Source organism: Solanum pennellii, chromosome 12 (genome assembly GCF_001406875.1).
Source record: "Solanum pennellii chromosome 12, SPENNV200".
Classification (NCBI taxonomy): Eukaryota; Viridiplantae; Streptophyta; class Magnoliopsida; order Solanales; family Solanaceae; genus Solanum; species Solanum pennellii.
The window spans coordinates 82,348,989-82,363,942 of NC_028648.1; the positions used below are offsets into that span (position 1 = coordinate 82,348,989).

A 14,954-nucleotide genomic window follows, 5' to 3' on the forward strand; every position below is an offset into this window, starting at 1 on the left:
TATTATTAATGATAGTGTGTTTAGATATTTTATTTATTAATTTTGGTAATGATGCTTTTAAGGTTATTTATAATATGAATAAAAAAAGCTAGAAGAAAAGCTAATTTGTCATTTTCATTAAAGATGAGTGGGACTCTGTAACCCACTATCTCATCAAAAAGATGAAGTGAAAATAAGATTAAAAATATAATATTAAAAAAAATAGAGCATATTCTTATCTTTTAATTAATGTATAATATAAAGCTCCACAAGGTAGATATTTATATTTCCTAAAACATTTATGAATATTTTATTTGTATACTGCTATTTAATATATATTTATATTTTTTAACTACGTTTGGAGAAAAATAGTTCAACACAAAAATGACGGAACTTCAGTCTTATATGTGTATTCGAATATTAGCTATATGAAACATCAGACATCGCATATCTGAAAAAGCTCCAAAATGAATAAACTTGTAAATCCTTATGCAATGTAAATATACTTTTTCAATGATGGTCCCAAAAATGGTTCGTCTTCTTAATTGACTATATTTGAGTCTCTCGAGTACTTTAAGAATTATATTTCACGCTAACTTATGGGACGGGGTGATATTGCAAATCAACGGATTTGATGGTCAACAATCGTTCAAACTAGATAAAAGTTGGCACAACACTAATAAAAAGATAGAGGGTTATCACGATATAAAGGTGTGACTATATTTGAGTCTCTCGAGTACTTTAAGAATTATATTTCACGCTAACTTACGGAACGGGGTGATATTGCAAATCAACGGATTTGATGGTAAACAATCGTTCAAACGAGATAAAAATTGGCACAACACTATAAAAAGATAGAGGGTTATCACGATATAAAGCTGTGAACTAATTTACGATATCTCCACTATTGACGTTCGTCAAATAATCTACATGGATTGACCAGGGTCTTCTTCGGCTAATGAGACGGACCGATACTTCATCATTTATTAAAGAACAAGAATCTCAAGCCCATTTATAATTACTTACTAAAGAATAAGTACTGACTGGCCCAGAATAAGTTTAGTGGGCTATGTTTGTTGAAGCCCAAAAACAATTCACAGCCCAATTGAACAAAGAAGCCCACAATTCATGAATACTCATACTTGTTGGACCATTAAAATCGAAAACTTAGATACTACAAAAATAGACCATTGTGATTCGGTCCTTCTTCAAATCTCGTACATAACAAAAGTTTTAGTGCATCATGTTGCGCGTTCTACCCTCTTATTAACACAAGTTATGCTTATGATAGTTAACGAGTAGCGATCTAAGATATTTTATTCTTAACCATGTATCTTGAATTCAAGATTTAAAAATGAAATCGTTAAGTTTAACGTTTTTTATAACAATTTTTTAAAATTTAAATTAATTAAGCTTTAAAATAGATTCGGCGCGAAAAACGTCAAATCAAATAGTTATTTGTAGTGGATGTTGCTAGAAATGCTGATTCAATCACTTAGGTGGATAATATGTGTCCACTTGTCCTATTTTCTGTTGTCCCTCACTTATGTGGGCCCTTATATACAACATAAATATCGACTTTGGAATGCGATCCTTTTTTAAATTCTACGTGAACGAAAGATGATCGTATATTAAATTATTTTTGTTTGATATTCTATATTTATATTGTGATTTCGATTAGTTTTTAGACAAATTGCGCAGCTCTCATCACATGGCTGTGGGGTAAAGAAAACAGACTATTGTTATTTATTTGTGTTTTATAATCATGAAAAGGACACTAGTGATACATTGGTGTATTTTTAAAAAATATATAGAATTTCTGGCTTTGATATGAAAAAATATATAGAATTTCTGGCTTTGATATTGAAGTTAAATTAAATTTGAATCGCATATATTATAAAATTCATTTTGGATAATGACGCTCTCTAAATGTTGCTTTTTATTGTAAAAATAATTTAAATCTGAGATTTTTAATTATAAATGAAAGAATATATATGTTTTGAAGGGAAAAGACATAAGTATCTCCTTAGACTATGATTGAAATTTTAAATACACACTTTAACTAAATAAAGGTTCTATTACCCTAAACTCATTTTATATATAAATTTATACGGATTTTGACTTATGTGGTACACTCTGTAATACCACAGAGTTGAGGTGTGGGAGATATTTTGATGTCATGTAAACAAAATATGATGTATAAAATAAATTTTAAAAATGAATTCAGAAAGTAATAGGACATTAGTTTAGTTAAGATATATCTATGAGATTTGAATCATAATATAAAGAATACTCGTATCTTATTCCATTATTCATACTTGGCTAACATAGTAATTAATTAGTATATAATAAAAGATATAGTGCAAAAATGTCAAAAAGTAGGCATAGTGCAAAATGCTTTTAACTCATAATTGTATCACAACAACATCAAGATAATGAAATTATATCATGAAAGTAAAATAAGATAATGAAATGATATCACCAAGGTAAATGTATGCTTTTTCTTAAGAGGAACTTATGACCTAAAAAGTCGTTTGTCCAATTATTTAAATTAAATATAGTCGAATAAATAAATATATAATTCATCTACACTCATACATAACAAATGATAATATATATGTATCGCCTAGAAAAATAAAGTTAAAATTTTTTATAACGATCTCAAAATTAGACTTCTAGATTCCCCTCAAAGAAATGCACACCAATAATGTTATGCAATTTTATCAACCACTAGACTTATATTGCACCACTCAATAATCTAATAATTTCATCCAATCAAACAAGTAAAAAGAGTAATCATTTCAGGTAAAATCAGAATTTAAATTTTATAAATCTTAAATTCTAATTATAATATTAAATTATTAATTTTAATTATAACAATAAATACATATTCAATAAAATTTAAATTAAAATTATTAAATCGTAACTAATACTCTAACTCCAACCAGAAACCAATCATGCAAATGGTTCCAAGGAATCAACCCAAAAAGAAAGAGATAAGAGAAAGGCATAATAAAGTGATGCATTCCACTTTCACAAGGATAATGAAAGGAACCATTATCTCTAAAAGTTATAAATGTTAACTACATTAATAACATTACAATTTTAATGATATTTATATATTAAAATATACATTTATCTTTTAGGCTATATTATCATTAAATTAAAAAATATATTATAACTATAAAGTTATTCATTTTTCTCTTTTATTATATAAAATTTATCTGAAGTTATATATATATATATATACATACACATTATTTTTTAAAAAAAATTTAATTTTATTTAATTCGTTATTTATTTATTTATATCATATAATTGTTTACGTTTTTAGGCTGACAAACTTCCAAAAATTATTGCTCATATGATGCCTCACAAATCATGCTTTGTCTTTTTCCAAGTGTAAAAAGGGAGGTGCAATAATGCCTTTTGGTTTGTATACATTTTGTAGTTCCAAAGTCTTATCATATTAGAATCATAGAATTAATGAGTAGTATGATTTAATTATCTTAAGGCTTGTTTGGTTGTTAGTTAGAAACTAAATCATTCAATTGTATTATAAATGATATGATTAGCATTAGAGATGATAAAATTACCCAATAAAATTATATTTTATCTAAATTTAAATTAATTATTTATCTGTTTATTTATTAATTTAATTTATTTCAATTCGATTTAATTTATACCTTAAAAAAAGTGATTTAGAATTTTGAATTTCGTTTAACAAACTCATTAAATAAATTGCTTCATTTTTAAAAGAATTGTTAGACATATTAGCTATAAATATAAATTAATCTTTCTACTTATAAAGCAGATATTCAGAATATTTCAAGATAATAAACTTATTCAATTAATTATAAGTTACGTGAAAAATAATATCTAACAATAATAAATTAGATAATATTTTATTTGAACATCAAACATAAATTGTGATGGTATAAAGTTTTCTTAAAAGTATTTATAGCATTATGGTCGCGAGCGAAGCTAGTAAGCATCTCGAAATTCTTTCTAAACCTCATTCGACATTAAAATATATAGTCTCTTCGATTTCTTCATATATGTACTTCATGTTTCGAATGAATCTTAATGAAAATTTTAATTTCGTCCCTAGAGCTGACTACTCTAGAGACTATCTCCAGGCCCAAACAAACCCTCGAAAAACAAATTCAACGAAAATTTTAATTCCGTCCCTAAACCTGACTACCCTAGAGACTAAACCCCCCACCCCACCCCCCACCCCCCAAGGCCCAAACAAACCCCACCGAAAACACAAAGCAAGAGATGATTAACACGCAATTGAATCCATCCATTTACTATATAAAAAACACATACACACACACTATACTCCATACAAAAGAAAATCCACATTTTAGTTTTAAATTTTCCCAAAAAAATATCAAAAAATGAAAATTTTGATTTTCCTAATAATGTTTCTTGCTATGTTGCTAGTAACAAGTGGGAATAATAATCTAGTAGAGACAACATGCAAGAACACACCAAATTATAATTTGTGTGTGAAAACTTTGTCTTTAGACAAAAGAAGTGAAAAAGCAGGAGATATTACAACATTAGCATTAATTATGATTGATGCTATTAAATCTAAAGCTAATCAAGCTGCTAATACAATTTCAAAACTTAGGCATTCTAATCCTCCTCAAGCTTGGAAAGATCCTTTGAAGAATTGTGCCTTTTCATATAAGGTAATGTTTATTCGTTCGCGTTTCAATTTGTTTATCCTAAAAAAATCTGACTACGATGAATTAGGATTTTATATTTATTTTTTCTGTTTCAATTTGCTTGTCTTACTTCTTTTTTTGGACTGAAAATTTTGACCCTATCTTATTGTTGCTTAGTGAAAATTTCGATTATGGTGAATATCGCGCTATTTAGTTTTTCTCTATTTCAATTTGTTTATCATATCTTTTTAAGTAAAAATATCAACTCTAAATAAGGAGTTATGTTTATCTTACTTCTTTAGTGAAAATTTTACTTAAACTAAAAATCTAACTAAAAAGAACTTTATTTTTTTAAAAATATATATTAAGTATTAATGTCTAATTAAATTAAACAAAAACATAGAAAATGATGTTCTTTTTGCTTTTTAAGCTCTTGCTTGTGTGGCATAATTTGGCTTAATATAAATTTTTAGAAAAATAAACTTTTGAAACTTTGATGTTAAACATTCTTTTTCCTTTACGTAACACACTTCTCTTACTTTTATGTGTTGTCCATTTTAATTTTATTTTATTTTTCTTTTTAATAATAGAATAATTTATAATCACATAACTATCCAATTTTATTTAAATTACAAATCATAAAAAATCTTTCTTTATAAAACTTTGAATTTGGACCTAGTTTAATAATCTCATATATATACATGTATATATAATATGTGGTTATAATTTTATTTTGGATTTTTTAGTTTTAGACCTACCATTAAATATGTGTAGCTAGCTAGCTTTAAGAGTATAGTATTAAGGATAAAATTAATCAGAAATTGTGTCATATAATAAAAATATAATGTCATCTACATTATAGTGAAACAGAAAAGATAATTATATTAATTAATGACATGTTGAATTTTATTATATGGTTTTTAAAAACAGGTAATTTTAACAGCAAGTATGCCAGAAGCAATAGAAGCATTAACAAAAGGTGATCCAAAATTTGCAGAAGATGGAATGGTTGGTTCTTCTGGTGATGCACAAGAATGTGAAGAATATTTTAAAGCTAAAACTATTAAATATTCACCACTTTCTAAATTAAATATAGATGTTCATGAACTTTCTGATGTTGGTAGAGCTATTGTAAGAAATTTATTGTAATATGTCATGTCATAATTTTACATATCGAAAAATTTTGATAGTTTAGTTGATAGATTGTCTGAATTATTATTATTTTATTCTTGCTAGTAAGGATTCGATTCGTCACGTTATAATCTGTGGTCCATTTTTCTTTTTCCTACCCCAAATGTTGTGTGTGTATTTTTTTTCATTTCATAAATTAGTGACATGTGTAAAGAGTAAAGACCCCTCTTAATTATTATAAGAAAAATGTATCATCAATATTTGTACAAGTGTAATACTCTTATCCAATATATATGTTTGTCCTCTTCTAGATAAGTCTCTATTAATATAATAAATTTGTGATATTTTTAATATTGATTTGATTTGATATTTATTTTAAGAAAATTAGAAATATATTTGAGTTTTATCTTTATATTAAACATAAAGATTTATGTAATTATAACTTTGATGGTCTTTCTAATTTTATTTATTTATCTAATTTTGATTTGACATAGAACTTAACAAAGGAAAAAATATTTTGATACTCTCTTTGATTTAATTTATTTAATTTGATATCTTTCTACTTCTTGCTTTCCAACTAGTAATTTATTTTTACATATTATTTGTATAAATACATGGTATAAATTATTTATGGGATAAATATATATGGCATAAATCTTTAATATATAAAATATAGCATTTACCAATTTTATGGTACAGATCCAAATCCATTGTTATCCATATTTAATTATATGGATAGTTTACCTTAAAATCGTTCAAATTCGATTTAATCTGTTCATTTATACATTATATAAAGCACAAATTCTCTTAGAAAAACACATTTCAATTTTCTCCATTTATAAAAAAAATAGTCCTCATTTAGTTGAAAATGAAGATATTAATTTTCCTAATGATGTTTTTTACTTTAGTGTTAGTAACAAATGGGATTAATAATCTAGTGGAAACAACATGCAAAAATACACCAAATTATGATTTGTGTGTGAAAACTTTCTCATTAGACAAAAGAAGTGAAAAAGCAGGAGATATTAAAACATTGGCATTAATTATGGTTGATGCTATTAAATCTAAAGCTAATCAAGCTTTTAGTATTATTTCAAAGCTTAGACATTCTAATCCTCCTCAAGCTTGGATACATCCCTTAAAGGAATGTGCATTTTCATATAAGGTAACGTTTCGATTTATCTATCTTACTTTTTATTTTAAACTCGTATTATAATATAACGAATATCTTTCTTCTTTTTTGGACCGTTTAAAATATGTTCTTTTTCTTCTTCAGAACTTGTTATTTTCAACTTTTTATATGACATATGTAACGCTAGCTATGTTCAAATAAGAGAAAGTATTATCGTTTTAATTACAAGCACGAAAATATAGAAAGAGGTCGAGAGGATTTCAAATGCTTGCTAATATTGTGATTTTTTGACGAAGGATGTCAATTAATTCTATCTCATTTTCTTTGCCTCAACATCGGAGTTTGTGTGATTCTATTTTCTTATTAATTCTTTTAATTAAAAAAAAGTTAATTAAATAGTTCATTACTTGTTTAATATTACCTCCCTTTCATAGTATTTTTATCTTTATTCTGACTCAAAATAAGCGGTGTTTCACGTAATAGAGAAAATATTAACTGTTTAATTAAATAGTTCATTACTTGTTTAATACAACCTCCCTTTCATAGTATTTTTATCTTTATTCTGACTCAAAATAAGCGGTGTTTCACGTAATAGAGAAAATATTAACTGTTTAATTAAATAGTTCATTACTTGTTTAATATAACCTCCCTTTCGTAATATTTTAATCTTTATTCTGACTCAAAATAAGTGGTGTTTCACGTAACAGAGAAAATATTAACTGTACTTGATATTATAAATATAGAAATGTGTTATTTTTTTTTCGAATATCAGATGTTGATTATTTTATTATATGATTTCCAAAACAGGTAATTTTAACAGCAAGTATACCAGAAGCAATAGAAGCATTAACAAAAGGTAATCCAAAATTTGCAGAAGATGCAATGGTAGGTACTTCTGGAGATGCACAAGAATGTGAAAATAATTTCAAGTCTAAATCTTTACCACTTACTAAATTAAACATAGATGTTCATAATCTTTCTGATATTAATAGAGCTATTATAAGAAATTTATTGTGAATCAATAAGCCTCTCTTAATAAATATAATATATTAATTATGAAATATTTGTGTTGCTTATAAGCTCAATATTAATAATTATTTATAATTATATTGATTGGTGATGTTTTTTTTTTCTTGAAAATGATATGACATATAAATGAATAGTTGAAACGTGTCACCATTTAATTCGTCTGTTTAATTGAGCCTCATCTTGTAGATAAGGTACAATTAAGAACTTATTAAATTATAAGATTAGCATTAAGTAAAACAAGAAAATCAGCATTAAGCATCATTTAAACTCTTAATTGTGTTTTGATTGAACCATTAGATCCATATTATGATTTCGAAAAATAACACTATGAATTATTGATTTTGAATCAAATAACATTATCTGAGTGTTCGAACAAAACATCTGTCTGAAACGTATTCAAAGAGTGAGGTAATTAGCTCTATGAAAAGTGCTTCTTTTGTGGAACTTCCATGCAGATAGGGAGTTCAAAGGAGTTCCTTTCCATCCAATTGTAACAAAATTTTCATTCATCTCGAGCGTGAAAGAGTTCTTACCAGTAAATTTTTCTACCACCGTCTTAGCTTGGTACAACGACGAGTCACTCATTTTCATCTCCTCCATTCCAAATCGCTTGAAATACTCTCTCCATAACTCGATCGTTACATGTCTCATTGTCCTTTCCTCCCCCTCATTCGCGATAATGTTCCTTATTCCATGCCACATTACTTCTTCTTCCATAGCGTTCCTAGTTGATTCGTTGTTTCTCATACAATCCTCGAACAAATCAAAGTAAGCACCGTGATAGAATAGAGCTTCAATGAAACGGTTAACAAAAACAGGAGAGTTAAGATTTGCCTCGACCTCTGCAACAATCATTACACGAGGATTCAAACCTTTGATGAATCCCATCAAGAAATCGAGTCTATCTTGATGTGTTATCATATTAGAGAGTAAAAATTGCGAGTAAACTGCAAGGGATTCCTCAGGATCGATGTCTAAGTCTTCTCGCTTTAGATCAAAGATATCTTCCACCATAACTATCTTGAAACATAACGGAAAGTGTAAGGACTTAGCAAAACTCATTAGTCGTTTACCTGTCTCCTCGACGTTAGTCCTTGATTGAACATCTATCAATGCAGTAACCTTAAGATATTCAAGGTTACTGCATTGAGTTGCGAATGCTTGCATTAGGATTGTCCATTGCACTCCCATTTTGATCTCGAGATCAACTATATGAATCTTTTTCGAGCTCTCTACATTTTCCAGTATAGCTTGTATTCCAGAAAATTTCACCACTTCACACATTGGCATGTCCTGAACTGCAATCGTGCACGCGTTTATACTCCTTAACGTCTCCTGAAGATCTCTCATTCTACGTATCCCTAAGCCTTTCGTGCAATTCTTCCCCGTTTCAATATCAACTCGTTCACGTAGAGCACGAGAGAAATAGTACACCAATCTCTCAACAGGGTGCCCTGTTTTGTAACTCAACTTATCGCATTCATTTAAAAGATCAATCGCGATATCATAAACCTTCTCCCCGACTTTCTCTGCAGAAGCAAGTAGTCGTTCAACGAGCATTACACTTCTAGACTCTTCCTCCGAAAGACTACACAATGAGTTGACAAATGTATGATCAAATTCAATACGTTGAATAAACTTTTGTCCGCCAAATCGAAGAATTTCCTCAGTGGACAATTTACAAACACTTGGTGTGCATTCATTTTCACTAATTTGAACAACATCAATCTTTTGCCCTTTCAGTTTTCTAAATCCATTTCCAAAGTCTTTCAATATGTTGAGCGAAGAAATCAATGAATTATTCGCTCTTTTGTTATCGTCTGTTGTTTCTTTAATATAAAGAATAGTTGTTGTTTTATCTACAACGTCGAAATCCCAATCATCTAATTTAACAGAATATTGTTCGTTTTGTTCTTGCATACTATTTGTTTTTTCTTCTGCCTCGTAAAACGGCCAGATGATTGATTTTTCCATATTAGTTTGAGTCAATTTCGAAGAATTGATAACAATTTTACGTATGATTTTATAATTATTGAAACTTTGGTATAATCTATAATCGATGTTTTCAATTTTCGAAAATGGACAAATCAAGTAGTACTAAGTTCAGGTCGATGATATCAATAGATATTGTTAGTTACTGGTTTATGTGTAGGATTCTAGTTCGATGTATTAAGCTTTTGCTATATCGATAAGAAGATGAAGCCTGATTAGGCCAAATGTATAAAGGATTGAACATTTTTTTTCCTTTTCTGGATTGGTTTGGTTTGATGAAATGATGATCTGATTCATCTAGTGCAACATCAAGATGTGGAAATTTCATTGTTTTACCTGAGAAAATAACAAAACAAAAAAAACGGGGTAAGCAGAGGGTAGAGTATACATAAACGTTCATCTGAAAGTAGAGAAAGCGTTTTCTAGATTCGCTTGGTTGAGCATTTTTATCTAGACACACCTAAACAACAATATACATGTTGTAATCGAACAAGTGGAATTTGACGTTATACGCTAGATTTGAAAAGGAAATACGAAAGTGCAAAAGTATTATGTAGAAAAGAACAGTAACAACAACAAAATAAAATAAATATGCAATTAAAGGATAAGATAACAGGAGTAATAGTAATAATATGAGAAGAAAAACTAGATTGTGCTCGACTACCAACTAGCCTTATATCCTAATTCTGCTCAAGCTCGATTACCGACAAATCTTCTATCCTAATTTCGGTTGTGCTTGACTACCGACTAGCTTTTTACCCTAATTCATGTCGTGCTTGACCACCAACTAGCCTTATAACTTAATTCTGGTCAAGCTCGACAATCGACAAACCTTCTATCCTAATTTTGATTGTGTTTGACCACCGACTAGCCTTTTATCCTAATTCATGTTGCGCTTGACTACGAACTAATCTTTTACCCTAATGAGAATTCAAATGAACTCGACACCCTAAATTCGTCCCCCGTGACCAATCTACCCACTATTTGAAGCATGATAGCAAGAAAAAATCACAGTGAAATAACAAAATGTGCAAATCAAATAAAGCAACATATAGTAAAACAAACAACGTTTAACTAGCTAACTAACCAACTAATAACAATATATATAAATTAATTAATTCTTTTCTCAACCACAAAAGAGTCCTTGGAAGTCCTCCAACATAGAAAGATAAAATTAAGTTTTACCACTAATTTGTTGGGTTAAATTAGCAAACTTCTAACTATCTTACAAATCATTTATACAAAAAAAAAAAAAACAAATATGTTGTTATCTTTCTTTAAAAATTCTTCAACATGAATATCAGTATTACATTATTTTTTGTCATTTTCCTAGTTAATTATGTAATATTCTTGGATTTTGTTCATGGTTTATCTGTGAAAAATGTGATTGATTCTCATGTATTAACACAAAAAATTAGCACTAATCGTACAATTATAGTGGATATTAATGGACAAGGGGATTTTAAATCTATTCAAGCAGCAATTAATTCAGTTCCAAATGGGAATTCCAATTGGGTCATTATCCACGTTAGAAAAGGGACATACAGGTACTTGATTGGTTAGTTTTTTCGATTCGATTCAATCTCAGAAAAATAATCATTGTCCTGAAGTTTTAAATTATCATTGAATTTAACTTAGGTCATTGAATTTGATGAAACTCCTGAATAATGGCTAGTTTTTTAATTACAGACTGAAAAGTGATTATTTATACGTGATATATTTACTTTTCTATTTTGATAATCATGATATTCGACCCAGGTAACGTACTTAGACATCACTTCTACTATTTTATTGAGTACTTGAAACTATGTCAATGTGTGACATCCATGATGAAAGGCAAGTGTGACGCGCGGGAGCATATTACACTTTAGGTGAATCTACATATCGAAATAAAAAAATAGAAAGTTGGGATCATTTAAGAATGAGCTCATAATCGATTGTTCATGTGCGTTGGACTAATACCCAAGGGATAAATCTACAGCCTAGAGCCATAAACAGACAATGCTTTAACAGTTGGACCAGGTCGTTACTCAATGGCCACATGTTCATCTATTCACCAACACATATCGATAATTACTCTTTCAAATCAGCTTTATGTAGATGAAAAGAAATCACCGCATTTTATGAATCTTTGCTTAATTTTTACCCACTTTATTATTGATCGTTAGGCCACTCCCTCGTAGACAAAATTGCAACATACATACACGAATCACAAATATTTATAAGTTCATTACCTCTCTATATTGTAGATAGAAAAACTGAATTCATCGAATTTAAATTTTCAAATAATTTTTCTTTTAATTATAAAAAACTTAAAAAATTATTTTATTTATTATTTTGCAGAGAAAAAGTGAATGTACCACCAAAAAAGTCCTACATATTTATGAGAGGCAATGGAAAAGGAAGAACATCAATTGTATGGTCAGAGAGTTCCATTGATACAACCAAATCTGCTACTTTCAAAGTTGAAGCTCCTAATTTTGTTGCATTTGGCATAAGTTTCAAGGTTCATAATTTTCTAATATTATCTCCATAAAATATTCTTTAATTAGCATCAATATAATATATCGCGTTCACACAGATTCAAAGAATCGCTACATCCTAAAGATGTGATACAGATAATTTATCTCAATACAAACATTAATAACTGCTTTTACGATTCGAACCTATGACTATAAGATCACAAAAAGATAATTCTACACTTTCTCCGATAAAAACTTAGCAAATAGACTTTAACACATTTAACATTTTTAAGTATGTGTTTTTGTTCCTTTTAGGTAGATATAATTTCATACTATATTACCATCAAATAAATATTTCTTTTTTGAAAAATGACTTTCATATCATAAGAAATATATATTTCAGAATTCATAAATTTAGTCATTTAAAATTAGAATATACATATATAGTTCCATTGACATATATTATAAAAGTTTTTTTTTTCTAATATTATTTTATATTATGATTTTTCAAAATTTTATTTGGTAGAATCAAGCACTTGATGGTGTAACTTCAACCTCACCAAACCAAACATCAGTAGCAGCATTGGTGGGAGCAGATAAAGTTGCTTTTTACCATTGTACATTTTTGAGTACTCACAACACACTTTTTGACAATAAAGGAAGACATTATTATGAGGATTGTTACATTCAAGGTTCACTAGACTTCATTTTTGGAAGTGGTCAATCCTTATATCAAGTGAGTTTAATTTTTATGCATCGATATAAACTATAGTATTGATTCATATAGATATATATATAATCAGGTTATTTATATGAGTTGATTCAGGTAAATTTATGTTATACTGATAATATGAAAGAAAGATGGTTGTATTGTTAGTGTATATAACTTAACTTTCGTTCATTTCTAGGTTATTGGTTTTACTTTTTATGAATGGACGACCAGTTACAACAAGTTAAAATACACTATTTAGTGAATAAATTTTACATGATCAATGTATTGCAACATGTCATAATTGATAATTCGCTATATATTTTCTTTCAGATGACTTGATAGTGCTAATTGCTAAAAGGGTTATAACTTTCACTATCAACGTCCAGAAGTTGAAAATATAATCGTGATAAATGATGCTTGTTACGTTGTATCAATGTCTTTGTTTTAGAGTTTGAGGAATAAGGTAATAAAATTCTGATACTCGATGAATTTCGATTTTTTTTTTTTTTTTTGTAGAATTGTGAGATATTTGTAGTTGCAGATAGAAGGGTTGATATTCGTGGTTCAATAACAGCACAAAGTAGATATAGTGACAAAGAAAATAGTGGATTTGTGTTTGTTGAAGGAAAAGTGTATGGAATTGGAGGTGTGTATTTGGGAAGAGCTATTGGGGCTTATTCAAGGGTTATTTTTGCAAAAACTTATTTTTCTAAGACAATTGTACCTCAAGGATGGACCAATTGGAGCTCTCCAGGATCAACAAAGTAAGACAACTTTTCTCCGTCTTTTCGTACTTGATTTTGTTATGCTTTACTTTGAGTTGATCCAGAGTCTGTCGAAAATGAACGGTATAGATAAGAGATTACACTAGGTATATTGATGAAGTTACTGTAACTCTGAGTCTACAACCATTGAAATCGAGATTTTGGATCAGATTAATAAACTTACAATCATGAAACAGATTTAGATACTTGTCAACGACGTACATAATTTATCATGACTTGCTAATGTAGAGGCTCCTCGAGTACTTTGCTTGCAATCAAAATTATAACCAGGTTTAATGACTTGATCAGTCTCTAATTTCTTTCTTATTATAGATTCTCTCACTTTATGGTCGATATTCAATTTACTTATATTTATAAGCGTATTCATGAAATATATATAAGAGCAGGTGTTGGTACATCATACCAAAATATATTTGATTCGTAGGATCATAATAGGTCGATTTACTAGGTTTAGGGGCGGAACCAACTTGTTTCAAGGGGTTAGATCAATTGAATTAAGTTTGCCAGAAAATCATACTATCTTTTTATAACATGAAAAAAAATGGTTGAATACCTTTGACACGAGAGAAGTATCTATCTTTGTAACATAAAAGTTCAAAAAAATTGCTTTGACGTGAAATTTAAATTCTGAATTCGACTAAATTCGATATTTGGTGCAGGAATTTATATCATGGTGAGTACAAGTGCCATGGACCAGGGTCAGCCATAGAAACTCGTGCCACATGGTCAAAACAACTCAATGACAAAGAAGCCATGGCATTCAACTCTATTGAATTTATCCAAGGCAAACAATGGCTTCCAGCATGGATTTAATTAAATTTAAACCATATATTATATGAACATTAATTAGAACTATATATATATTATTATAGTATATTTTAGCCATGAAGTGCATCTCTTAATTGTATTTTTATGATGCCTCTGGCTAAACACTTTTAGCTTAGATTGAAATACCAATAATATATTCTATTGTTGTTTCAAAAGTTGTGAATATTTTTGAGCAAACACATGCAATTTTTGTCATTTCAATATAACTTGTCATAGTGTAAGTCCATC

General features: G+C 28.5%; 4 protein-coding genes across 4 annotated transcripts; 3 read left to right on the top strand and 1 right to left on the bottom strand.

Moving 5' to 3' along the window:
* The first annotated feature begins 4,275 nt into the window (after positions 1 to 4,275).
* LOC107005280 (cell wall / vacuolar inhibitor of fructosidase 1-like) lies at positions 4,276 to 6,096 on the top strand. Its single transcript, XM_015203831.1, has 2 exons — positions 4,276 to 4,679; positions 5,586 to 6,096. The coding sequence occupies exons 1-2, from the start codon at positions 4,383 to 4,385 to the stop codon at positions 5,802 to 5,804; spliced, it is 516 nt and encodes a 171-aa protein (XP_015059317.1). The 5' UTR covers positions 4,276 to 4,382; the 3' UTR covers positions 5,805 to 6,096.
* A 558-nt stretch (positions 6,097 to 6,654) lies between these two features.
* LOC107006944 (cell wall / vacuolar inhibitor of fructosidase 1-like) lies at positions 6,655 to 7,936 on the top strand. The gene is made up of 2 exons (XM_015205448.2): positions 6,655 to 6,951; positions 7,726 to 7,936. Exons 1-2 carry the CDS (start codon positions 6,655 to 6,657, stop codon positions 7,933 to 7,935), a joined length of 507 nt encoding a protein of 168 aa, XP_015060934.1. The 3' UTR covers position 7,936.
* A 407-nt stretch (positions 7,937 to 8,343) lies between these two features.
* LOC107006590 (DELLA protein RGL1-like) lies at positions 8,344 to 9,921 on the bottom strand. The gene has a single exon (XM_015205105.1). It carries the CDS (start codon positions 9,919 to 9,921, stop codon positions 8,344 to 8,346), a length of 1,578 nt encoding a protein of 525 aa, XP_015060591.1.
* Positions 9,922 to 11,194: 1,273 nt separating this feature from the next.
* LOC107006591 (probable pectinesterase 67) lies at positions 11,195 to 14,927 on the top strand. Its single transcript, XM_015205106.2, has 5 exons — positions 11,195 to 11,486; positions 12,283 to 12,445; positions 12,928 to 13,137; positions 13,630 to 13,877; positions 14,558 to 14,927. The coding sequence occupies exons 1-5, from the start codon at positions 11,233 to 11,235 to the stop codon at positions 14,709 to 14,711; spliced, it is 1,029 nt and encodes a 342-aa protein (XP_015060592.1). The 5' UTR covers positions 11,195 to 11,232; the 3' UTR covers positions 14,712 to 14,927.
* The last annotated feature ends 27 nt before the right edge of the window (positions 14,928 to 14,954 follow it).